This window comes from Gymnoscopelus braueri, assembly GCF_963280865.1.
Source record: "Gymnoscopelus braueri genome assembly, chromosome: 16".
Classification (NCBI taxonomy): domain Eukaryota; kingdom Metazoa; phylum Chordata; class Actinopteri; order Myctophiformes; family Myctophidae; genus Gymnoscopelus; species Gymnoscopelus braueri.
This window is the reverse complement of record NC_137616.1, coordinates 14,810,891-14,837,787: the sequence shown is the minus strand read 5'-3', so window position 1 is coordinate 14,837,787 and position 26,897 is coordinate 14,810,891. Positions and strand designations below refer to the sequence as shown.

The window sequence follows — 26,897 nt, the reverse complement described above, 5'->3', positions numbered from 1 at the left end:
CATGGTCTTTGGACAACCTGATTTGCATAAGGGATCGCCACTGAAGTGGCGTATTCAGGCACAGTGAGGTAATACTGTCTGAGCTACAAAGCCACTCCATGCATTTATTAGCATCTTAACATTGGAGCTCTTGGTCTGCAATTGATCAAAGACATTTTACCTGAAGATGTATTTAGTACAGGTAGTCAAGTCATAAGTAGTAAGTAAGCAGTCTGAGCTGAAAGACACGCAAATGACTCAGACAAGACGAGGCATGAGGTGACAGACCCTACAGTCACCGCTTCCTCATTTTCATAATTTTCTTCAGCAACAATTTCATAGTCTGGTCTGCTGATAATCATACTTTCGACGTTAATTTCAGCAAATGGGTTTTTAAGTAGGTCAGATTGGCTTAATGTTGTATCGGCCGAGAGCGAGGGTGTTCAATGCATTAGACTATTGGTTCTCAAAGTGGGGTGCGGGGACCCCCAGGGGTCCTTGAGGGAGTTCCAGGAGGTCCCCAGCTAAATGATGGATAGTTAGGAACCAAATGGACCCTTATGGGTCTGTAACTCTGAGAGTGTACAAATGGAACCAAATGGACCTGTTAGGGTCCATTTGGTTCCATTTGTACACTAACATTAAATTAACATTGATTTTACAATATAAATTGGGGTCCCAGAAATTGAAATGCTATTAAATCGGTCCGTAGCCTATTGCATGTCAAACTGGGGGTCAAACTGGGGGACGTGTATTCATATAAAATGGTTGAGAATCACTGCTAGAGCAGTAAAAATCTTCTCTTATGGGGGTCCCTGGCATATTGTTTCAAATGGGGGTCCGCAGGCTAATAAGTGTCAATTTGGGGGTCCTTGACATGAAAAAGTTTGAAAACCACTGCACTAGACTGCTAGGAGATGGATTTGCAACTTGCAATTGTAACACCTGAAATTCGAACCCTGGGTCTAACTAATCATCTACCACTCATCCAAGACGGAATCCCTACTTGGCCAGGAGAGGTATTGGACTTATGAGCTTCAGGCAGGGCTATACCAGCAGGTGTTCTGACACCAGGGTCCAAATTTCTCAATGGCAGAGTAAGGAGACCACGTCCAACCACTGCAAATGTGTTAGTTATATTGTGTTAACATACTCTACCATACAGATGTGTTCAAATAAAGTTTCATTCATTCAAATAAGATCCCAATTGCAGCTGTAAGCTCCATTGATACACCAGTACAACGACATTTCAGCTGATCTGGGCATCCACAGTTGATTTCACTCCAGATCCAGAATATTGTGGGCATTCTCATTGCAAGTACCCAGAACATGTGGCTGCTTCACAGACTTTCAAAAGTGTCTGTCACTTGCCTCATATACTGTATATGTACGGTAGTATCCTGGCTCTTATACAGGCACAGTATAGTCTTGAGCCATACTGCACACATATGGAGAGACACACTACTTTTTTTCTCCCACTGAGAGCCTGTTTCCACCCACACCTTGTCAAAGGAATATGTCTCTGTTTACTGGCACTGCTGGCCTGGGATAAACTCTCTATACTGTTGCATGTTGCTTAATCCAGAAGGCAGCAGCATAAAAATGCTAGCTTAGTCAAACATTTGAACAAGTGTGCATGGCAGCTTACATCGTTCTGCAGGGATAATTTGACAAATCTGTTTTGTATAAATACAACATAATTAGTGGGAGGTAAAACGCCTCTCAGCACATTATTACTTCTTTAAAATAAGCTTTTGCCATTCATCAACGAAGGCCAATGTAATTTCTTCTTCTCATTCTCATCCTCCCCTGGGCCTCTCATATTCCCAACCTAATCGGGCCTAAACTGTGTGAGTATTATGCAATGCTAGCAGGCAAAACGTGTATCTAGAATGGACTTTTACAAGGGCAGATGCAGTAACTCATATTCCTAGTGGTTGGATTACTATTGTGCTATCATACAATATTTTGTTAATTAAAAGTAAGTTACATTTACAGTTAAATGTCATACTACATGGTACAAGTTTCACATATGATTGGTGGGTAATGCCCCTGGCCCTGTAGCACGTTTGAGCACTATCAGAATTATCAATAAAACCTTTCAAACAATCCTTTGGCTGACATGAAGCCTCTATAACAAACCTGCCAACATTGCCATTACACGTGTATTCATATCATTCAATGCCTTGTGCTTTTTCTGCTTCTTGTGCTAAAGATATATAATGCCTCCTGCCCTTGCACATGTTCTGCACTGCAGCTAAAATATATTGTACCTGTCTTAAGAGGTTTATCATACTGCCATTCTACCTGCACTTGATTTCTATCTGATCTTGTATTATTACTTTTTTTTCTTGTTATATTGTTGTTGTGTTAGCACAGACTGTGGAACATGACCCACCAACATTTCACTGCTTGTACCTCTATGAATAAGTGACAATAAACCATTGCACAATCACAAAGACCTCCTCCACTGGGGGAAATATAAAGCACTGAAATACTGTTATATCATGATCATTTTCTCCTCACAATATAGTGTTAATAATATATTAAAACTCGGCAAGTATTCAGCCTAATTATTCGACAAAACAAACAAAAAGATGGCTTAACAAAAAGAGTATTATGGACAATGATGTAAAACCACAACAGCACTAAATGAATCACATGAAATCCCATCATATCTGCAGATAAATGTTAACTGGATAAAGGTTCCTTAAATAGCAGAAAATAGCAGATCTACAAGCACACAACTTGACTGTCACACTGCAACATGCTGTAGTGTAGATCGGGTATTTTCTGCAAAGATATTTGGTGTAGAGGAAAAATGGAGGAGGCCTAGGTGGGTGGGATATTCTTTCCTATATGATAGGTTTAGAAATATATTATATTATATAGTATTACAATGAAGATATAAACCAGATGTTTTGCATGAAAATGTACTAAAAAAACGACAAATAGTGTCCTAGTAGGCTATAGCCTAGTGTCCCACAACAAGCATGTACAAAATGTCCTTTGCCCACCCTTTATTACTGTGTATTAACATTATACTGTTAAATGCACTGCACTGTCACAGGCATGACATAATAACTCCTCATCCAATAATCACCATAAAATATCAAAATGCAAATGTGTGCTTAAAAAGTTTGGCATAAGTGTAGCCGGTTTAAAAGTAGTGATGCTGATGACCTCTGCCAATATTATAATACTAAATGCCAGTGGTGGAAAAAGTACTATTTTTTAAAACTAATTAGTAAAAGTACCAATACCTACGGCAATGTCGAAATACTCTGTTACAAGTAAAAGTCCGGAATTCAAAAGTATTGGTATCAAAATGTACTTAACACAAGTTCACAAGTTTTCAAATGTATAAACATCTTTTGAAAATTGGAAATCTACAAGCTTTTCAAATGGCCGAATTGTAAAGGGCTGAAGTGGCTAATGTAGGTTTTGAAAATAATAATCAAAATATACAAAGTAACTAGTCATTAAAGTTGTCATATCGTAGAGGAGGAAAAGTACAACATTAGCCTCTGAGATGTAGTGGAGTAGAAGTAAAAGTACTGAAAATTGGAAATGCTCCAGTAAAGTAAAACAATACCTCAAAATTGTACTTAAAGTACAGTACTTGAGTAAATGTACTTAGTTGCTGTACACCACTGCTAAATGCGAGCTGCTTTGATTCCCATGAAGAGACTGTCAAATAAAATAAATAAACATCACCGCTATAACAGTGTTGTTTTGGAGGAGGACCGTTGTGAGCGAGTGAGCGTGAGTTAGTGTTTGTGCGCGAGTGTGTATGCGCGCGGCGAGTGAGAGTGCGTACGTACATGAAAACAAAAACACAGACACACGGGCAGCGCTCGGGGGGGACAGACACTCACTCAAATGTATTCCTCTCTACACACCCGTTCAACACACAATGGGATTTAGCAAATGCATTCTACAATCACTACCCCCCCCCCCTGCGTAAACAACAACCATCTCACAATCTTACCCGTCTTTGCGCTTAGCTTTATAAACGTGCCCGTAGGTCCCTCGACCCACTTTGCAACCTTCATATTCGAACAGATCCTCTACTCTCTCCCGTTCGGCCGCGAGCTTCGTTTTGAAGTCGTAGTCCATTCCTAAGCCATAAATACGTCTTAATTTACAGTAAAATAAAATATTAATTATTACATGCATTAATTAAATAATCTGGTGTCGTTTTTATTCCACCCCACCATTTCCTTGTTTTGGGGATTTTGGTCTGCTCCGCTTAATGTTCACTGGCTCGTTGACGTTTCTAATTGGCGCGCGAGGCACGCCGGGTAACGTAGTTTTTCAAACGCGCCGCCCGCATTGATGGGCAGCATTGGGCACGCTGTGTGAAGAGCCTGGGGAACTACAACCCGCATTTCGCGCTGCAGTTATTACTGCACTTTTTACGTACTCATAAACGCTCTTCAAAGATGCAGGCATCGGTGGACTTAGGTTTCACAGTTCACACACAAACACAATTAAATTAAATTAAAATCTTTGTAGTTTAGGTGTAATGCCAGATTTTGTTTAATATTAGGCAGTGGTGTAAACTAAAGCATGTACTCAATTTGAGGTATTTGTACTTTACTTGAGTATTTCCAATTTCCAATACTTTTACTTCTACTCCACTACATCTCAAAGGCAAATATTGTACCTTTTACGCCACTACAATTACTTGGAAACTTTAGTTACCTGTTCATTTGTAGATTATTATTAATAATTTGATTGATAATTTGATTATTATTACAAAACATAAATTAACCACTTCATCCTTATATATACATTTTGGTCAGTTGAAAATAGCCGATCTAAAAGCTCACAATGCGTCACGATGCAATGCTTTGTGAGCTTGTAGATCTGCTATTTTCAAAAGAAAATATCATACATTTGAACACTTGAAATGGGACATTCTACATAATGAGTACTTTTACTTTTGGTACTTCAAGTTCAATTTGATGCCAATACTTTTACACTTTTACTCAAGTACAGTTTGAATTCCGGACTTTTACTTATAACAAAGTATACATTGCAGTATTGATACTTTTTCTTAAGTAAAACATTTGAGTACTTTTTCCACCACTGGTTGCACTTGGTGTGACGATAGAATAGATATATATCTATGGGTGTGTGACATTCGATGTAATATAAGCTCCATGTGATTGTGACAGATACTTTGCCAGTCAAAATGAGACACTTGACTTCGTCATCCTCATAACTTTTGCTCAAACGTTATGCGTAATTTCTAATTCGACGTACGGAGATGGGTGTCGTGTGCCGAAAATAATTCTATAAATCTACAAGCTCACAAGGCATAGCGTCAGCGACGCGTTGTGAGCTTGTAGATCGGCTGACGCGACACCGTCAAGCGACGAATTAGAAATCAGGCTTTTTTGTTATGGTTTCTCGGAGTTGGAGTTATGATGATTTCATTTTCCTCTTTTGTATATATATATATATATTATTTTTTCTCTCTCTTCATACCAGTAACCTGAAAGCTGATTGTATGACATTCTGTATAGTAGTGTGTATATCTATCTGCCTTATATTTCATCATGATTTGTGTGCATGGGGGTCTCATCTTAAACAAGCTTAGTGCTTAATGAGAGTTCCAGTTTAGTAGACCTTGTATTGTGAATTTGTACTTCCATGTACTGTTATGTACTGTCATGTACTATTCTCATGTCTTACTAAATAAACTACATCAATCAATCAATGATGACTGTAAATCTAAAACCAGCGTTGAAGATAATACTACAAAATAAATGGCGTTTTCGTCTTGGAAGTTACGTGCGTGTCATCCTTTTAGGGTTCTATTATCAATTTATTACAATGTAAATATCGCCCAAATGTGGATTTTTTTATTGAACACCTTGCTTGATCTATTTATTTATTCATTTATTTATTTTAATATACAGTATCCAAAAGCATACCAGCCAGAACAGGCAAATTATGCAAAAACATAGGGTATCATCATGATAAGCATGTTGATGATCTATGACTCTCTCTATGATAGAACAAAATGTAACGCTGGGAAATGTATCGTCACGTGATCAATGCGCCCTCCCTCCGCGAGTTTGACAGCTCCTCCGACCAATCGCGAGCGTCCTGGACCAGATCGGGACGCTGTGATTGGTCGGACGGCGCGCCGCGGTGTCTCTGCTGCTGAATAAAACCAGTGTGCACCACTCATTCAGCGCTCTACACAGTATGGCCGGCGATATTAGCTAGCACTCGCTAACGGTATTCTCTGTAAAAAGGGAAGACGGTACAAGAAAAATAACCAAGAAATTAACACCTGGATTGCTTAAAAACAAGGACATTGAGTCAATAAATTATTCCGATTCAAGCAAAAAAGGACTAAAGTCGACCAACCAACGTCCGACCCCCCTCCTCAACGTTTTTTAATTTTCTGTTTTGTTGGTTGTCTTGTTGTCTCACGACATGGAAGAGAACGGTGCACACTTCTTCGAGGGGACCGAGAAGCTGCTGGAGGTGTGGTTCTCCCGGCAAGATGAGACCAAAGGGACCGGGGACCTCCGCACCATCCCGAGGTTCGTGTGTGTGTGTGTGTGTGTGTGTGTGTGTGTGTGTGTGTGTGTGTGTGTGTGTGTGTGTGTGTGTGTGTGTGTGTGTGTGTGTGCTGCCGTGTTTCTGAACTCCCTGGAGCGATCGGGTCGACAGGCCGACCGTTAAAAGGTTTATTTGTGTACTATTGTGTACACATAACGTAAAAAAAAAGAAAACGCTGTCGCCTGCCGACAAGAAAGACCCGATCGCGTGTCGGTTAAGCGCGACACCGTCGCACGCAGGGACTGGAGTAGCTATAATAAACGAGGCTTCTTCTTGATCACCTCTAGACAGCTGCCTGTCGCACAGCTCCTCACTCAGTGCGACCTGTCAGACCGACGACGCTGGCCTGAGAAACTCATAACGAACGTTATTAACTAGTTGTTAAGTAACTGGTTGTTAAGAAGCCCTTGCTTCCCCCCCCTGGTCATTTTATATCGTTATTTGTGTGCTTTAACGAGCCCCGTCGGGGCCCTGGCGCCAGAACACATCGTCACTGCTGTTAAAAATGGCCACTTCATCGTCCCCCCCCTCAACACACACTCACACACATTGGCACTTGCGGAGTCATTCATTCTTCTTCCCCGTCATTTTTCTTCTCAGCGTCGTCAAGTGGAAAATAGCCAGATATCTGCTATTTTCGGCAAGCGTCACAGTCTGAATTATAACATGATTATGCATCAGTTCTACGTAACGCTGTGTAATAGCCTATGTAATAATAAGGGGGGAGACACAATCCCAGCTGACAGGTGTGTGCTGGTCTGGTATATATATATAAGCTTTATGAGTGACTATGTATGATGAGGCCTTCAGTCACATGGATCTTTTTTTTTGGGGACAACAAGTCACACTGTCTCCCCTTTTTCATTTTTATCTGCGCACACATCGCTTGGAAATGGCACGTCTATCTGTAAAGGGGGCTGTCGTGTGTTCGATCACCAATATGCATAGTGTTTGATGGTGATTCCTGATCAGAAACATCGTGTTTGTTTTTGCTTGAATGTGACGTTTATAACGTCAGCTAGGGCTGCTTTCTGTGGGAAAGCCAAAGGGGGTCCATAATGGACCCCTTTGGCTTCGCCTTTCCCACAGAAAGCAGCCCACCGTCCATAGTTTATTGGTGCGTCATGAGGAGGCCGTGTTCTTTACAAAGACGGCCCGGCAGACAGCATGTGGTAGACGGCGACCGGACCGCGTGCTCTAAGCTGGCTCCTAGCCATTCCTTATGCGGCATTTGCTGCTATTCTGGATGCGGAGGCACCGGGACAAGATTTATAACCTCTGCGGCAGCACGGAGCTCACACAGCCGCATGGATACGGACACATTTGACGCAGCTTTTTAACGCAAACGACGTATTCAGACACTGAAGAGTCTTCAGTCGGCCAGAAACATCGTCACGAATGAATGAAATACGGAAGACGTGAAACTGGCTGCACGCAGTTCCTAAATATATGAACTCTGAGGAATTTACTTCTATCGTAATGGAGAGATGTTATTAACGTTTGTGTGGTTCGACAGACAGCGATCTTACTTTTAACGTAGCTCATACTAGCCTTGGATCAAGGCTATCATAGATGTATTTTATCGAGTCTGACTTTTACTTGCGTATATCGTGGATATACAAATGTCAAAATCGATAAGATACATATGTCATAGTCTTGATCCAAGGCTATACTACTCATACCATACGATCAACAGCATTTAAGGTATATTTATTACCACGTGGGACATACTTGCTTGCAGTTGGTCTAGTCACGTTTCCCAGCAGCACCCAGACCTTCTCCACCCTCTTCATGTGATTGGTTCCCGGGCTCCCACCCTTACGTATGGTTGCCTTGGAACCACTGGGATGCATTCTAGGAAATGCCTTAGACCCCCCCCCCCCCCCATCAAGATAAAGTGTTTGTCACTAACACGTTTATAGCATCAATCATCGAACATTAGGCCATGTAAAGCCACTTTAAGCCAAGCAGACATGAATGGTTGCATTGTCAGCAGCACTGGTGTCTTTGAATGGGCTGAACTCAATTTGTTCTGGAAAAAACAGCTACTTTTGTTGGTTAGAGAAGAAGACGAAGAAGGTTTTTGAATCCTTGGTGTGAAATGAAGTGGAGAAACTTGGAGGTGTGGTTTTATGGCAGTAAATAGTTCACAGATCTACTAATATCTGCTAATATGGTCCATAATATGGACCATATTATGGTTGCAGCAGCTGATTTAAAATAATACGTCATTACTCTAACTTGTCTTGCATGATTAACCACTACAGCCTAGCCTTTCTGTCTATATTGCAAACAGGTATTCTGTTTGAAACTGCTTGATCCATGACCTATTTTACCCTGTAATCTTCACTACCTCCTCCCCTCCTCTCTGTGGCAATGTCCAAGTCCTTTTAATTAGTCCAGTGCCCGAAAAGCCAGAGTTTCTCAGTCATTAACCAGATCATAGAGGCTAGTTTAAGACCGGTGTGTGTGGGCCAGGCGAGTGCATGACGACTGGCATTAATTTACTGCCGCGAGAGAAGATTAACGGCTCAAGAGAGACGCTGTCAGTGGATCAGGCCGGCGCTGGATGCCTGCCAATGTCCAAATAAGTCCACAAGGGCATCTGATCATTCACAAATCTGGACTTCACTCGCAAACTGATGGGCTCCACAAGCTTCTCTCTCTGCAGGGTTCAGGGAGCAGTGTTGCAGGTTGAGACTACACGTATTTGATGTAAATACAGGTTTTTAGGCCATTTGGTGTTGAATGAGCCTAATGAAATAGAAGCCTAATTATTAACACTTTGGTGAATGTTATTACAGCTGTGCGACATTCACCTGTGTCTCGCGACCCCCCAACAAACTTGGTTTTGAAGGGAGGTGCTCTCCTGCCATTCATCTGGCCCTACCCCCCTTCTACACCCATCCTCCTTGGGAAAGTTGACACTGCTGAGGGACCAGAAATAGCCTCAGTGTCTATTTCACACTGAAACGGGAGCCTACCCATGTCTCCAATGACAGGGTCTCTTTGGTATGAAGCTGGCATGTTGCAACATCTCCTGTTGTGATGTCACTGAGCAGGAAGTACACTGACCCAGCTCTGGCTGGTGGTTACAGTCAAGTTCAAACCTGTTAATCCTGAAAGCCCAAGTTTGCGTTGTAGTTCCAAAGACACATACCTCCGTCTTGTAAGACTAGTGTCACTCTTAATTGCACCAATAGCTGCTTGTATCTGTATGAGTAATTGACAAATACAACCTTTCTTGATTCTGGACTTTAATGTCACAATGGCAATTAGTCGTGATACTTGTCTCACAGTCTGACATTACTGAAGTATGCCTAATTTATAGTGGGAATTGGAATAGGTACACATAATAGGTACACAGAATGCACGTTTATCAGAAAGCTATTTATTTAGGCTCCTTTCAAAATGCAACATTCAACTTGATACATAAAGGTGAAAAGCCTAATAATGATTATAATAATAGAGTGTACTTAAGTGTACTCCCAGAGTGTACTGTAATGATATTGATTAAAATAATTTTATTGAAATTTCAAACAAAATGTGAAACTTGTCTTAATTATTATGAAAATGAAAATGTTTGCAAATTAACCAGTAAGCTGTTAAGCATATTCAGATATGTTTTATTTTGTAGCTAACGTTGACATCCCTACGATATTGCAGCACATTTTTTTAAAGCTTTTAGTAAGACTTAGTCTGTGTTGTGATGGAGTAACTCATTGTATAGAAGCTGGCTTGCCTTATCACATAAAAGGCCTATTTTTAAATGTATGGTTTGTTTATCATTGTGATCCACCATCTTGTATCCTGTCTGTCACCTACCTACATCTGCAGAGCTTGAAAGTGGCTTGTTGGCATCTTGTCAGTCCTAGCTGCCACTTTAGAAGGTATCAAATCTCAGTTCAGTCATTCTTTTTTTATTCTACTTGGTCAGCAAGAAAAGTATTTGTGTGTCAATAATTGCTAATCCAGTTGCTGTTTTAAGATAGTGTTTGTCACTAACACATTTATATCATCAATCATCGAACATTAGAACATTTCATGCCTTGCATTGCTGCTTTTTAGGAAAGGCTTTTGAGGAATGTACCCGATGCCTGGAGAGACGTTTCGAAAGGATTCTTAACCGAGCGCTCTCACATTTTGCACTCAAAAGCTCAAAAGCTTTTTTTTAAATATGGACCACTAGAAGGGGCGGTTGATTCATGCAGCCCTGTACCATCTCGCAGGGGGGCGGGGTGGGGTTGTGCAATACTCCCTACTGGTAAATTCCCATTGAGCGATGTGCTCTTCACTCTTTCTCTACCAGTCTCTGCTCCATAATGGACGCTCCGCATGCGCTCTCCTGATCGCTTGGGCTGCCCTTCCAAGGTTGTAGTGGGAATGTGACGCGGTTGCCTCAACACTGCAGCTGTCCTTGAGTACCGAGTGCTGGAGGGAGGGGTGCTGAAAGAGAGAGATAGTGAGGGAGAAGCCTGCCTGTTGTTAAAGCAGAAAGCTGTGTTGTCTGCGCCAGTCTGCCTTCCGTGCTCTGCCAAGTGATGAATACCAGGGATCTAAAACGGGACCCGAAGCCCAAATCCACAATATCCTGCAGATTTTCTGCCCGGTTGCAGTTGCCTTTTATTGCTGCACAACTCTGACTGTGAAGTGTTTGTTTTGCCTGTGAAAGCAAAGGCAATCAATGTGAGAGTCTCTATTGCAGCCTTTTTTCCTTTTCCCAGAGAATATAGTATAAGTAATGTACCATTTGCCCTCGTCTGCGAAATTGGAAAGTTTGCTGGTATCTGATAAGCCCGTTCCAGCACATCCTCATATACTGGAACTTTACATCCTCTTTATAACTACCCCTTAGGCTGTCTGAATAACGAGGAATACCCTTTAGGTTTAGAAAGAAAACATTTCTTTTGAATAATCGTGCTCAAGATGGTTCGCATTCCTAACTGGCTCTGGATCATTTAATGACATCATCTTCATCGTATACAAGACATTTTGATGTCCTTGTTTGGGCATTTAGGTGGGATAATCCCACAGGGCACTACTAGTCTATATAGGTATGTTTGTGTATAATTGTAACACTATATCCCTTCCCCTCTCTCTTTCTTGTTTCAGGTTTGAGTGGGACAAACTTTTGGAGAATGTGCATTGTTTGATCATAAGTGTGACAAAAACTGACAAGCAGGAAGCTTATATACTCAGGTGAGTTCAGTATATACTCTCTTACTTCCTTTCCCTTCCTGTTCAGCAGATTACAAAGGCTTAGACAGTAATCTGTTTGTGTCTCTAGTGCCATGGCAGCTTGGAACCATCAGACAGGTGTAGATAGTATGTTTTGAAGGGCTAATTGGCTGGGTCTTGGTTCTTAAATAGTTCGACAGCAATAACAAATTTGGCATTGAATACATGGTCAACAATAATGCATGTGTTCCTCTAAACCATCTGTATTGATGTCTTAAAGGACCATACTGGTAGTCTGGTATGCTTAGCCCATTAACTATGACTCAAGTTAGACTTGACATTGCTGCTGACCATTTTCCAAAGCATACAATATATTATTGGTTTGTTTGATTTTCAAGGAAGTGACTGGATTCCATTCTTTTCGGTATGGTATGCAAATCAAATTGCAGTGATTTCAAACTTGTAATCCAACACGCTTAGTAGATTTCTTTTTTACTTTATGGTAAATACGTTCATTTGTCTCTAGAATCACAATATCCAATCACATTAGTGTAAATTCAGGTAATGCCAACTCATGAAAGTTGCTTTGTAATTGATAAACAACATAACATTTTTTACACCAAAAAATTACACCAAATTATTCTTGTGAAGGAGAGGTGAAATATTTGTAAAGATTGCTATGTCCATTTAGAGACAACCCTGAATACCGTAAACTGGCCACTGACTTGGTGTGCTGCCTCGCTTTCAAATGGACTATCAACTACACTACACTGCACAGGTGTCGGGTGTCTTGTCTCTACAATGAAGCATCCAAATGTTGAAATGATATTCAAATTCCATCCTTCAGTATCCCAAATTGGCCAATCAGGGTTGTCAAAAAACAGTACCAGTGTGATATGCCATAGGAAGCCCCCGCCCCCACCACCCAGTCCTTCCATCTGGTTCCAAAAGTGTATACTGGCTTATGACATGCTAAGCAGTTTAAACTGTCTGACAGTTGGGTGTCCATGACGGAGCATTAAGCAGACACAAGGTGAATCCAGGTCATGACAGCTATTTTCACTGCCACGTCATGGTAACTCTAAATAGATGGGCTGTGTTAGTCAACGCTTCATTGTGATGCTCTAGTTGTCTGTCTCTGTGCCTGTTGACATTGTATTGGATTAGACAATTACCCTGCATACCCCGTAGGCTCACAATTACCAAGAACAGCTTTAGTATCATCAGTTTCCCCCTCCTGTGCCTGACTACTGACCTAGACTGTCTCCATCTTTATATTTTTCTACCTGAAGAGAAAAGAAAGGGGACTTGATTGCCCAATATCCTTACAAAGACCCAGTAGTTTTTACAAACTCGACCAGTCGCATTTCAGACTCTCGGGAGACCGGTTATAAGCCTACTGCAGTGTGTAATTATGGTCAAAGTGGCATGTTAGTCTAACTCTGAGATTTTCAAACTTCTAGTGTCCAAGGCACATCAAAAGCCAGGTCAAAATCTCGGTATTCATATCCTAATGCCTAAGTTTAACCACGCATTCCATTTCATACTCTAACAAATTTTCAAAAGTACCAAAAATAGACAATCTACAAGCTGTAAAAGCATCGGATCGTGACGCTTTGTAAGGTTGTAGATCTGCTATTTTCATTATTTTAGAACATTTGTGAAGAAAAATAAATCAAAATGACTTACTTATAATTTGGCTCTGTATTGGGAAACGAGTTTGCACAAAGTACTGATATCAAAAATGTATTAGTTGTATATATTGCAATAATAATATGTGGTTTTCACAAAATCTCAAGACACACCTGGACTTGTGACAAGTCCCGGTGTACCTTGGGATTTTGTCTCTCACGGCACACTGTTTTGGAACCACTGCTCTAATTGTTCCCCCTTCCTGCCTTTTTCCTCTGTTTGTCCTCCCCAGTGAGAGTAGCATGTTTGTCTCCAAGAGACGTTTCATTTTGAAGACATGTGGAACCACCCTCTTACTGCAAGCACTGGTGCCTCTGCTGGAACTCGCCAGGGAGTATTGCGGCTTTGATGCCATCGAGGTGAGAGGAGAGCATCTTTTTTAAATATAATTACATTTTTATACCACAATTCTGCAGAGATACATCTCATACAGTACATAGATACATAGATACATTTACTGGTAGATTTACCAGCAATATAATATTGATCAGTGCTTTCTTGTGTTTTTTTTATTTTTATTTTAAAAACATCACCTCCAGCTTTCCCCCTGCTCCCAAATACCCCCCTACAGTACCTACCCACCCACAAACACAAAAAAGAAAGTAAAAAGAAGAAAAGGAGGAAAAGGAAAAAGAGAAGGAAAAAGAAAAGAAAAAAGAAGGAAAAAAGAAAGAAAGAAAAAAGAGAGAAAAGGAGGGCACAATATGTTGACTCAACCTCAAATGGTGCATGCGCCTCATGAGTTGTGCTCCAGGGTAGAGGAGAGCATCTTTCATGTAATCCACATGCACACAGTTAAATACTCAGTGTTCATTTAATGATGGACCTTATGGGTCTACTTGATTCTATCTTTAACCACTTAAACCCTATATACTTCATTTTCAATGGGCAAACATTAGCCAAAAATAGCCAATCTATGTACAAGCTCGTCGTGTGGCAACATGAAGCGTTTTGAGTTTGTAGATGTGCAATTTTTGGAAATGTTCAACTATTATGACAGAACCATAACATCCCAGAATGGGCACGCTAGGGTTAATGTGGTTAAACTCTGAGTTAAGTTAATAATTAGGATTTTACTTTGCAGAGCCATTACAACATTTTGCATAAAAATAGATTATCCTGATTGATCGTTATAGATTTCAATGAGTATATTTGATCCTGGTTAGTAGTCTTTGAACAAACTCTTTTTACATCTCATATCCAAATTGTGACTATTTTAAATTACAATGGGCATTTTTTCTCAACAGAATTTCTTCTATTCTCGCAAGAACTTCATGAAGCCCATCCATCAGGAATTTCCTCATCGAAACTTCCAAGAGGAAGTGGAATTTCTCAGCCAGATTTTCCCAAGTAAGGAATACCTGGGTAAATAAAGCACATGTTTTACCCTTAAAGCTACAGCCCAGGACATATTCTAACCATTCTGTTTGGTAGAGTATGTTAATACAATTTAACTAGCACATCTGCAGTGGTTGGAGGTGGTCTCCCTACTCTTCCATTTAGAAATTCCGACCCTGGTGTCTAGTAGGACACCGGCTGGTTAACAATGTCAATAAATGATTTGAAGCAACGGATTGGATACTAGATGCCGCCGCCATCTTTATTGTAATTTAATTGCAATTACCTCTCAGTATTGGGAGAGAGAAACACGGACATAAAACTTAAAGACTGTAGATTTAAATTGTTGCCATGTATCACCCTCTTAAAAAATAAAGCATGTTTCTACAATACATGTAATGCATATGAGCTTTGGATTTCTAGTCTTGTATAATAATAATAATAATAATAATAATAATGGATTTTATTTATAACGCACTTTACATTTACAAGAAATCTCAAAGTGCTGCAGAAGGCAATTGCATAAAAACCATGAGCTCATGAACATGGGAACAAACATGACGACTGACAGTGTCCATAATTTTTCCCTCTCCAGATGGAGCAGCCTACTGTATGGGCCGCCTGAACTCTGACTGCTGGTAAGACAGATGTGACACTTTGAATTTGCCTATGTACAGTGTGACACATGTTATACAAATTCAATTTGAGTTGTATAAATATTGACTATACATGACTCATGTATAGTCAATAATGACCATTAGACATTCTAAGATGTTTCTTTCTTTTCCTCTAGGTACCTGTTCACCCTGGACTTGCCAGAGTTCTGGGAGAACAAGCATGCAGATCAGACACTGGAAGTTCTGATGAGTGACCTTGACCCAGCGATCATGGACCAGTTCTACATGAAAGATGGTGTTTCTGCAAATGATGTCACTCGTGTAAGTCTCCCAACATTCCCCTGCAACTTACTGAGATGTATTCATTCCCTTAAAGTGGCCCACTGGCCCCTCCATAGGGTCAATGCGCTCCGCGGTTGCTATCCTTTGGGCAAAAGCCTTCAGGGCACAATCCAGAATGTATGTCTATGTCAGTGGTGGATCCCCCAACGAGGCTAGTGGGCCCAGGCCCAGGGGCCCAATGGTCAGGGGGCCCCTCTAGAACACTGTTTCCCAAACAGTGGGTCGGGACCCATTTTTATGGGTCATGAGTAAATATCCCTTTCCTACATTTTGTTTTAATTATTATTTTTTCAAAAGATTTTCACAATTTCCCAAAAAGTAAACTAAATAGGCTCCCACATACAGAGCCCCCTTGGCATGAGGGCTCATTCAAGTCAGTCAGAAGAGTCCCAAGTCCCAACAGTCTCATTGATTGATTGATTGATTGATTTATTGATTGATTGATTGATTGAATACTATATTAACAGTTTGCAAAAAGTACAGTGGTACGATTATGCAATGATGCTAAAAGTATAAAACAAAAAGCCCTGAGGGCTTCTCAAAAAAGACTTCATACTTAGTTTTGCTGTCCTTTCTGGGTCCCCAAGGCCCATGCACTGGTTGTATCATCTCAAAAACGGGTTGATACATCTAAAGGGGTTTATCCTTTCAATAAAGGTACATTATTATTATTATTATTTAAAATCCTGCCAGGTAGGCTACTTAATAAGCTGTTAATAAGGTGACATCACACACAGAGTTCTCTCTCTTTGATATCCCAACACAGCTCTGCCAAACTCTGCAGGAGTTAACGAGAACGTTTTTTTCTTCCTGTGAAAATCAATCAAAGTACAAAGTACAATAATAATACCTGTCAGTCACCTCTGACGTGTGCGTGAAGGACATACAAGTAATCTATGACAAGGAAATGTGCATTGTTTGTTACAGTACATTGTTTTGTATACTTTGTGACTGTCTGCTTCTGGTTAATTGTTTTATTGGCTTAAGTACTTTGCAGACATAGTTACTGGGTTTATTAAGGGTTAGTGCAAAATATAGGTTTATTTAAGATAATGTATTTGCACTGTTCACATGTGTGCAGTGGCACACAGCATCGGGTGGCTGTGGTACTGCGGCTAGCACCGCAGACTTGCGTTTGTGTGTGTGTGTCTGTGTGTGTGTGTGTGTGTGTGTGTGTGTGTGTGTGTGTGTGTGTGTGTGTGTGTGTGTGTGTGTGTGTGTGTGTGTGTGTGTGTGTGTGTTTGTGTGTGATCTGGCTCAGGCCCAGGGGCCCGTAGAGTCGGGATCTGCACCTGGTCTACAGTATGTACATTTTGCATATTCATTTATGCTCATGCTATTTTTGACTAGAAAAATAGAAACACTTTTGGAAACCACTGTGTGAGTGAATTGCATGTCATTCTTTTTTCAGATGAGTGGAATACGTGACCTGATTCCAGGTTCTGTGATTGATGCCACAATGTTCAACCCTTGTGGATACTCAATGAATGGAATGAAGACTGACGTAAGTTACTGGTAACCTTTGACTTTATAATGGCCTCTTTCCAGTGTAATATCTATGGGTGCATCTACAAGCTCACAATAGAGATCAGAGCGGCTATTTTACCTATTTCTTTCTGCATGTTGTATGGCGAAGTATAACATTGGGCTTATGTGGTTAAACAGACTAATAATCTAGTGGATTATAAAAACTAAAACAAAAATGTTTTGTCAATTCATTCATATATAGAAAATAAAAAATATCAAAGAAACGTATTTAAAGATTATTTGATTAACACACAATGTACTTAAAAGTGTGTTCCAAAAGTATGTGTATACAAACGTTTGACATTTTAGAGTAGACTGTCACACACTTTAAGTACTTTATGTACTGAGGGAGATCTTCAATAAGTAGCTCTGTCTGGAGTATTTGTGTACATGCACCGCCTCTTTATTCACCACCTCCAGGACCTTATTCACTGTCCTGTTTTGATAAAGCAGAAGAGTTATCAGGTGTCCATCATTGTTATGTTTTCCTTGATTGCTGGCATCCGTAGTAAATATTGTTTTGTGGAATGTGATTGGTTGCAGCAGGGAACGTACTGGACCATCCACATCACTCCAGAGCCAGAGTTCTCTTACGTCAGCTTCGAAACCAATCTCTCCCAGACGTCCTACGATGATTTGATCAGGAAGGTGGTGGACATCTTCAAGCCAGGGAAATTTGTGACTACACTTTTTGTGAATCAGGTATGTTGAACGATCAAGGCCTTGGGGGTATTCATATACACTACGTTGGAATGTCTTGCAAGAGCGGGCAGTAAGGACAGTATACATAGACAGACAAACGTTTGAGGATCCAATTATGAGGATGCACTACTTGAAGCTATACACTATACAGTGAAAGTTAAATGACCATAGTATCACAACATTAAGAAACACCTCAGCCATGCTTTCATGCAAGCTTTAAATACAAGAGAAATGCTCTTTTCATGTAACAACCTTTTTATTGTCTATTTTTTTCTCTTCTTCTTCTTCCATCAGAGTTCCAAGTGTCGCAGTGTCTTTTCTTCCGCCCAGAAACTCGAGGGCTACAAGCGCCTCGACCGCCAGTTGGCCCAATTCAACGATTACAATTTTGTCTTTACAAGTTACGCCAAGAACCGCCAGCAGAACCAGCAGAGCTGAGCTGTCCAGAATGAAGAAGAAACGTAAAAAGAAAGTCATTGGCCATGTGTGGGGGTGTCCCCCCTACGCTCGGCTTTCTTCCCCGATGGAGAGGCTCCTCCTCCCCCTTCCCCTCCCCCTCCACGATTGTCGTCGTTGTTTAGGATCTCTTGGCACAGAAGAGGCCGCCCTGGCCCGTAGTTTAACTTCCAGTTTGAATTGTATGCATTGTTGTACCTTAGGACTCTTGCATGAAAGCTCGTTTCTCTGTTTAGATATTCTAGCTCACTCTTGCTGTGATCTTGAAGTGCATGTAGAGGAATTAAACATGCTCTGTTTCAGGCTGTCCAACCGTGCCCAGTGCAGTTGTCCCTTCCTGCAGGTTTCCCCCCTCATTCCTCACAGACAAGGCTTTCGCCCTCACTAGGCCAGGGGCCCTGGCATGCTCAGATGAGTCCACATCTTCTATTTATTGAGGTTTTTATTTTTTATTTCTTATTTTTTATTGACCCCTGTCAGTCAACTACCATCAACTGTGTCTGTCAACATCACATAGCTTATAACGCCCAGCTTAATAATTTTATATTATTTGCTATTTATGTGTGCATTTTAACAATTCACATCTTGTACAGGTGAGGCCAAGAATATTATTTTGGTATGAAAAAGGAGAACTACTGTTTTTGTCTCAAGTTGAATGTGTTTTAGAATCACTTAAAGTGCAGCCATAATAAAGCCATAATAACAATAGCCTTCATTCACAGCAAGTTAACAAGTTCTTTACCATAAGAAAATAGATCTATAAAATCCAACCCAACTGTTTAAAAGATCAAATACATAAATATGCAATTGCAAATTTGTGTTTCATACACCAGTCTGTGTATGCGACATACTCACAAGGAATCGTTTCTGTTCCTTGTTGATCTGTACTTCTGTAAAAAGTTCTGTTGATCTTAAAGAACACTTTTAATGGATTTCTCATGAAAGAAATCTGTAACTACATCCTCATGATTATTGTTGCACTATTGAGATGAAAAGCTCAAGGCTTCTTACTGGTCAGTGTAATTTTGTGTGCTCCTGGCAGTGAACTGCACTTAAGCCAATAGAATTCCTTATTTGGCTATTCATTATTCGGGCTTTGAAGCCAAGCTATAATCTAGTCTGACACACCCCTGCTCGGTCAGCCATGGGTCTACACCTCGACAATCATTTAGGCCACTTGAATGTCTCAGTACATTTATATTTTAATGCCCAGTAATGGAATCCATAATTAATTTGCGTATCCAGCATGGGTCTGGGTGAACGTGCACTTAGGGTTCCCTTTATTTCTCCTTTGTAAAGCCTAATATATTTTATTAGGCTTATGATATATAATACTGTATATACACAGTATATTATACTGTGTCGCTTGCAAAAAATAACTCTGTTATTTTACAAATTTGTTCTACAATGTATAAATTAAGCTTAATAACGCTGTAAATGGGAACCTTCTAGAGGTTTTTACCCCGACCACACTCCCCACGAACCCTCTAAATGCTCACATAAATTGATTAAATGGGGGGAGTACTTTGAGTCCCAACTGAATGTAGTGCAGCCAGCTACAAAATGGGCTGTCCTACCTGTTGAATGTAGAGGTCTCTAGAGAAGAGCTTTAGCTGTGAATGTATGACTCGAGGAGACCCAGTTTCCCCACCCCTTCCGCCCCCACACCATGTAGCTATGGTGTACAGGTCAGGACAATGCCCTCTGCCGTCCAGCATGGCAGCCATTGTCCCATGGTCCCAGCAGAGTCACCCCCACCCACCGCCCCTGCAACAAAGTCAGACTGTCAGCTGGTCCTAGAATCGTGATATGACGAGTAGCCCCACTGGCTGCACCGCTGGGGCTCTGAATGGGAAATAATGAATCAGACACTTTGCTTACTGCAGCGCTTGCCCAGCAAAGCCTTTTTTCTTTTTTGAAACAATATACATCCTCTCTCTCCCTTTCCCCACCATACAGAAATCGGTAAGCACACAATAGAGGCCCACCTATCTGAGCATGCCAGGGTTATCCCGGATCATTCCGCACATAACTGTTGCATAAACTGCCATTTTATTAATTTTGTGCGCAGACATTTCTTTCTGCAGTGAATTGGTCCAAAATGTGGCTCCCTAGCAGTTTTATTTATTCATCTTTTTCTTCTTCTTTCTTTCTTTTTTCCCCCTTTTCTTTTTTTGTTCTATCAATGCCCTTTGTTCAGTGAGGGGAAAAATCCTGTGACACTATGGTGCATGTGACTACTAGTGCTGTATTGCTTGACAGTGTAGTGTGCTACCGTCTCTTCCTCCTGTGTAAGTAAGGTCTGTGTACCTCACCCTCTTTTTTGTTTGTTTGTTTTTGGGGTTTTTTATACTGGCTAATACTCGGTGTGAACCGCCACATCCTGATACAGGTTTTAATGGACTGGTGGGGACACTTTTCCTTTTTTGAGTGGTTGGGTTCATTTGTCTAATCACAGTTTGTATTCCTTAAGCTTGATTTATACTTAGTTGAGCCGGAGTCTCACACCGAAAATAGCAGATCTACAAGCTCACAACGCGTTGCACCGCACCACATTGGGAGCTTGTAGACCGGCTATTTTCATGCGACACTGGTGCGCAACTAAGTATAAATTGGGCACAGTGCTGAAGCTTGAGCATTTTGGTAATTATGTTGCTAGACATGTAGCAGTGGGGAGGGTTGCCTTTTGATTAATTGCTGAATTATCATCGGCATTTGTATGCTTTCTACCAGAGAATGCAGACTTGGTTTGAATCTGTGTGCGCAGCTAGAGTTACTAAACCTTGCCCTGCCTTCAGCACTCATGGATTACATGTTCTTTCACCCACTATTTTGGGAACTAAATATCAAATTTATTAGGATGGCACCTATAACAGTAAATTGTGTATTGGATCACTTAAGGCATAAGTATTTGAAAACTATGCAGAAAATAACAGTGGACCATTAGATAAATGAACAATTCATGCAAATACTCCAAGTGAAATTGACAATTGGAATTGCTTGCCCTCCAGTATGTCTGTCGTGGCTTTTTTGGAGTGTTTTTTTTATTTTATTTATTTGTTTGTTTGTTTTTTGTTTTGTTTTCTTTGCCAGAGGACCAATTTTTAGTTGGAGTCCTTACCTGAAATATCTTTACCTTTAAGTGATCTGCCACAATTGTCATAGGTTCTTTATGTTCATCACGTTACATTTTTAGGTTTTTGTTTAATACTTTTTTTTGGGGGGGGGGGGGGACTAAGTACTACTTAGGTTTGACAACCTTGGGTAGTAGGTAGTCCTATTGGTATGAATCATTTTCCTTTTTATACTAAAAACTGAAATGCATTTTATGCTCTTCGATGGTAAAGTTTTTACAAAAACATTTTGTAAGGAATGCATTTTTGCTGCGGACCAATCTTTCTTTTTTCTTTGTCCAACTGTTTTTTCTTTTTCTTTCTGTTGTAAAACCAGTGTTCAACACTAATTAGTTAAGGGGTGACATTTTGAAAGCGAACTCAATCACGTGGCTCTATTCTTTATTTTTTCCTTTTCTTTTCTTTTTTTAACCACTTGAGCCCTATTTTCAAAAATGTTCAAATATTTTCAAAACATTTTCCAATTTGAAAATGTTTTGAAAATGTTCACCTATAAGGACATACGCCAGGGTTGAAGTGGGTAATCTTGCCTTACCTATTGAATCCAATGGGAAAGGAAAGCGAAAAGCCTCCCCTGAGTGAGAGAGGGAGCAATTGCAGGAAGTATCAGGATGTACGGAAGGGAAACTTTGCTGTTCTAATTCTTTCTTTTTGCTATTCTTTGAATGGTCAAGATGTGCTAATTATATCTGTACTATGAGCTTGATGCTTCAATAATAATAATAAAAAATGCTCGCTTATCTGGATTGTCATTTTGTCTTTTGTTCATGTCGGTCTGAAAATGGCAATGAATGTCAGAATCAGTTTTATTGTTACTTCCATAATACACACTAGGCATACAAGGGAGACAAATACTGCAACTGATGGTGCTTGTCACATTTAAAAACAATAGACACATTAAAAATAGGCAAAGCCATTTAAAAACATTAAAAAGTAGAGAGAGAGCAGACAACATTGTTAAAAAAAAAGAAAGTAGAGTAATAAATTAGCTAGCTGAAAATCCAATGAAATAGATCAAAGAGAGGGAATAATGTATTGATTGTAAATATTACACTAAGAATCACAAATTCTGTGAATTTTCACAATTGAAAACCAAATGGAATGTAAAAGCCACCCGTGATGTAATCTGTACATACCATTATGCTGTGTTAAATTTGTCATGCACGCCTCATTCCATTATTTGTACGCTGCAGCAAATGAGACATGAAATTGTTATGAACTAAAGACCTGCAGTATCAAAGCTATTGTACTCAGTGGAACCAGCGAACTAAGCACATGACTGTGCCAGTAGAAAATATTGGACAGTAAATTATAAGTTCTGTTATAAAACACATAACATTGTTGTCTGGCAGAAACCTTGTATCTCCATATTTTAACTAAAAAAAAAAAAAATAATCTTAAATCAATGCCCTACTTCATCATACTACAGAGTTTCACAAAAGTAACAAGCTCAAAACGCATCGTGTCATCTTTTGAGCTTGTAGATCAGCCATTTTTGCTGTTTTGGAATTTGAATCCTGAAAGGTTTTCACATATGAGGTTTTCACCCGACAGCAAAGATATTCAAAAACGTAGTACTGGACATTCTTCAGTCATGTCAAAACTATTGAGGATCCAGTAAATGAAGAATACTGAATATTAGTCATAGCACACCTTTTGGTGCTTGAAGGGGCTGTGTGCATGGTTCCTACTGCAAAACTGCAATAACTGCAATTATCCATAAGTGTATGTGTGCATTTTGCACAACCACAAATTTGAAATATATTATTTTATATTTATTTTAGAATTGTATTTTTGGAAATATCCACAGGTTGACAAACTGGACATAGCTAATGTTCTGGACACTTTTTTTAAATTGTGAAAACGCCCATATAGACATTCTGCCTGTTTGTTTACAAACATATATTTGTGGGGCATGCCATAGCTGAATGTGTAGAAAGGCTGTCTGGGAAACAGCTCACATGATCCACTGATGCTCTGGGCTGTCTGCATGACCCTCAGTCTGCAGTGATGTTCACATGAGGGCACAGGGCAGTGATGTTCACATGAGGGCACAGGGCAGTGATGTTCACATGAGGGCACAGGGCAGTGATGTTCACATGAGGGCACAGGGCAGTAGGCTACGGTGATGCAACTAGTCAGGATGCCTTTATTATGGTACATAAATCCTATTATGGGCTGAAAGTAGGCTATAACTAGTAACTACCAGTGGTGGATTGGTTGGTTTTTACTAAAGTAGTAAAGTAAAGTAAAAGTATCAATACTGCAATGTAGATATACTCTGTTACAAGTAGTGTACAAGTCCTGTATTACAAATTTACTTGAGTGAAAGCACAAAACTCGGCATCAAAGTATACTTAAAAATCCGTGTACCTTTCGGTCAGTTGATTTTCAAAATAAAATCCAAATTGAAAAAGGAAAAATGGCTTGTTTTTTCAATATTTGTATTTTCAAACCAAGTCAAAAAATGGATAATGGCTCATTTTACCAATTTCTAACTTGTGGCTCTGAATCAAAGGTTGAGAAAATGGAAAAAGCCCTTTTGGAGTGTCTATTTATCATTTTCTCCTTCAGTTGATTTTCAAAATAAAATCCAGAAATGGAAAAAGGAAAAATGGCTTGTTTTTTCATTATTTGTATTTTAAAAACAAGTCAAAAAATAGAAAAATGACACGTTTTGTCAATATTTGTTTCTAAAACCAAGTCAAGAAATGGATAATGGAACATTGGAAAAATGACTTGTTTTTTCAATTTCTCATTTTTCTATTTGTCTATTATTGGTGTAAACATCTTTGGCAGCAGATCGGATTGCGATACAACTGTAGAAGACGGACGGACAGACGGACGTCATGGTTTTGCTTGATCCTTATGAAAATACAATATGAGAAATGATAGCTCACGGTCAGACCTACGCATTTACACTTATTTAGTACAGTTAGATGTGCACTGAGGAGATGTTGTGCCAATCACAACATGTCAAGGAGAGGACACGTATCTGATGATCATTTATACGTTGCTGTCAGCAGGGCAATACGAGGTTGGTTGTTTTGTTTATTTTTCTATTATAATCAAATTAAATGTACAGTATTAGCCATGGTTCACAGTCATGTTTCAGAGCTAGTACAGTATGTAATCCCTGCCTACATGTACTACAACAGGTTGAGGTATACTAGGCCTTATGGCATGGATCTTCCAACAGGTCCTCAAAGTTATTACAGGGAGTTTTTATTGTATTACATTAACCACTTGAACCCTAGCATCCCTATTCTGGGGAAAATATACTGTAAAATAGCCCTTGAAATATCCCAAGAAATGGCAATAAGCCAAATATAATACTCAGGCAAGCTTGTAGTCCATGACAGTGGTTCTCAACCTTTTCAGGCCGAGACCCCCCAAAATAATCATATTTGAACTGGGGACCCCCCCACCCTAACAAGCACTTGAGTTGAGGCATTACATTTAGTTTGACTAAATATTGTGAAAATAGCAGGTCTACAAGCTCACAACGCCACGCTTGTAGATCGGCTATTTTTTAATTAAAATATTAATAACCTCCTATTTCTGTGCAGAGGGGAGTCCTGACAACCAGACAGCCTGCATAGATACCATGTTCAGACACCAGTAGCAGATACAGGGAGGACAGTGGTGACAGGTATGTACTGTAAGGTTTCTTTTATTGTTTTGTATTATTGTATCTCATATCACATCTTTTTATTTAATTTGCGCCCTGCCATACAAATGGACCTGTACTGGTCCATTTGGTTCCATTTGTATGCTAGTTGAGTTATAACGCAATAAAGATCAATTCTTCTTGCGTTGACCATCTTATGAGACAAAAGTCGCAGTAGGTTCGTTGTGTCAATATTGTTAGTCTGGTTATTACAATGAATACACCAACCTCACCTCATGTGTGATTCTCAAAATGGACTGATTCTTTATGAAAATGTAATTGTTTCTATATGCACATGTTGTTTTTGCATACAGGGACCTCTGAGCACCATTCAACATCCCTGACCCACTGTTGATCATCTCAACTGGTTGTCTGAAGGAGAACAGCTGTACATCCGATCACACTGCAGCCGCTACATTGTTGTGAACTGAAGTTGGACTCGTTTCTGCTCACACCAGAGACTACCTCCTGTCGTACCTCTGCCGCCCTGTCTCTCCTCAAGGCCAAAAGCACCCACACCTGACTGACATGGTTCCATGGCTGTATGATCATGGTTTGATTGCAGGAAGGAGAGAAGTAGAGTACAGTTGCAGCTTAGCACTTCCCTTTGCCTTGGTTCGTTCTGGTTCTTGTCAGATCGTTCATGTACCTGATAGTACGTGGAAAGAAGCTTTTTTGCAGTCTGTTGCTAGTAGCTTTGAGACTGCGTAGGCGTTTTCCATGCGGCAACATCTCGAACAGTCTGTGGTTGGGATGGCTTCGATCTTTGATGATTCCTCGTGCTTTGCTGACACAGTGTTCGTCGTACAGGGCTTGGATGGGGGAGAGATCACACCCGCTGATGTGTTCGGGCTGTATACGCACAACCCTCTGCATTGCCTTGCGGTTGAGCTCGGTGCAGCTGCCGACTGCCGTACCAGGCAGTGAAGCAGCCAGTCAGGATGTTCTCTGTTGTGCCTCTGTAGAAAGCTCTTAGGACTTTTTGACCCATGCCAGCTTTCTTCAGTTTCCTGAGAAAGTAGAGGCGTTGTTGTGCTTTCTTCACCACTCGCTCTGTCTGTACTGCCCAGGTGAGATCTTCAGTGATGTGCACCCCCAGGAATTTGAACTCTCTGACTCTCTCCACTGCTGCACCCCCGATCTGGATGGGAGAGTGATCTCTGGGAGGTCTTCTGTAGTCGAAGATAATCTGTCAAAATGTCAAAATCACTCAAACTAAAAGGCTTTTATTTGTATTTGCTGAGCAGTCGTTTACATCAGTAATAATTTGTTTGTGAAAGACAGACATAACTAATAATAGTTATGTAGTTAGTCATTAGTAATCATTAGTAATGACATGAGCAAAAACATATTGGTTACATCCATTCGATACTGCACCTTATTGTATTTATACGCCATTAATAATAAAATGTTGCTGTATTATACTTTGAACTGTAATGTCTCATATTTATTTGCTCAATTTGATCAAATTGATGGTCAACTACTTCAAAGTTAATGAACTGTGTTCTGACCTGAAAGGTTACCATGATGGAAACCGGTAGGCAGCGGTTCGGGTAGGAGACACAACGGAGACTCGTTGTGTCTCCTACCGGAACCGCTGCCGGTCATCAAATTATTGTCTTAGGAATGAGACAAAAAACTAAAAATATCCATGAATTCAAGTCTCCATGGGGTGAC

The 26,897-nt window shown here is 40.2% G+C and overlaps 2 protein-coding genes and 1 long non-coding RNA gene across 12 annotated transcripts in view; 2 read left to right on the top strand and 1 right to left on the bottom strand.

Moving 5' to 3' along the window:
- Nucleotides 1-4,114, bottom strand: part of cdk19 (cyclin dependent kinase 19) — an 83,070-nt gene extending 78,956 nt beyond the window's left edge. The window contains exon 1 of the mRNA XM_080453430.1: nucleotides 3,971-4,114. Coding sequence (XP_080309556.1) covers nucleotides 3,971-4,098 — 128 coding nt within the window. The 5' untranslated portion in view covers nucleotides 4,099-4,114. The remainder of the gene's footprint in view (nucleotides 1-3,970) is intronic.
- A 2,080-nt stretch (nucleotides 4,115-6,194) lies between these two features.
- On the top strand, nucleotides 6,195-22,290 carry amd1 (adenosylmethionine decarboxylase 1). 10 transcript variants are annotated; one of them, XM_080452399.1, is made up of 10 exons: nucleotides 6,195-6,545; nucleotides 11,677-11,763; nucleotides 13,667-13,793; nucleotides 13,974-14,159; nucleotides 14,682-14,784; nucleotides 15,368-15,410; nucleotides 15,566-15,710; nucleotides 17,143-17,235; nucleotides 17,802-17,960; nucleotides 18,255-22,290. In XM_080452399.1, exons 1-10 carry the CDS (start codon nucleotides 6,436-6,438, stop codon nucleotides 18,396-18,398), a joined length of 1,197 nt encoding a protein of 398 aa, XP_080308525.1. In that variant the 5' UTR covers nucleotides 6,195-6,435; the 3' UTR covers nucleotides 18,399-22,290. The 10 variants fall into 10 exon arrangements, with proteins under 10 accessions (XP_080308525.1, XP_080308524.1, XP_080308523.1 ...); XM_080452398.1 differs by having other exon boundaries at nucleotides 14,682-14,799; XM_080452397.1 differs by having other exon boundaries at nucleotides 13,974-14,189; nucleotides 17,805-17,960.
- A 2,056-nt stretch (nucleotides 22,291-24,346) lies between these two features.
- On the top strand, nucleotides 24,347-26,638 carry LOC308102684. The gene is made up of 3 exons (XR_013934683.1): nucleotides 24,347-24,587; nucleotides 25,120-25,202; nucleotides 25,535-26,638. It is a non-coding gene; the product is annotated as an uncharacterized lncRNA (long non-coding RNA).
- The last annotated feature ends 259 nt before the right edge of the window (nucleotides 26,639-26,897 follow it).

Bases quoted from the DNA above. Each gene is read 5' to 3' on its own strand.
- amd1 (XM_080452393.1), top strand. From the start codon at position 6,436: ATGGAAGAGAACGGTGCACACTTCTTCGAGGGGACCGAGAAGCTGCTG. The intron at 11,764-13,666 runs GTGAGTTCAGTA...TGTCCTCCCCAG, and splicing joins CAGGAAGCTTATATACTCAG to TGAGAGTAGCATGTTTGTCT. The intron at 15,711-17,142 runs GTAAGTCTCCCA...TTCTTTTTTCAG, and splicing joins CTGCAAATGATGTCACTCGT to ATGAGTGGAATACGTGACCT.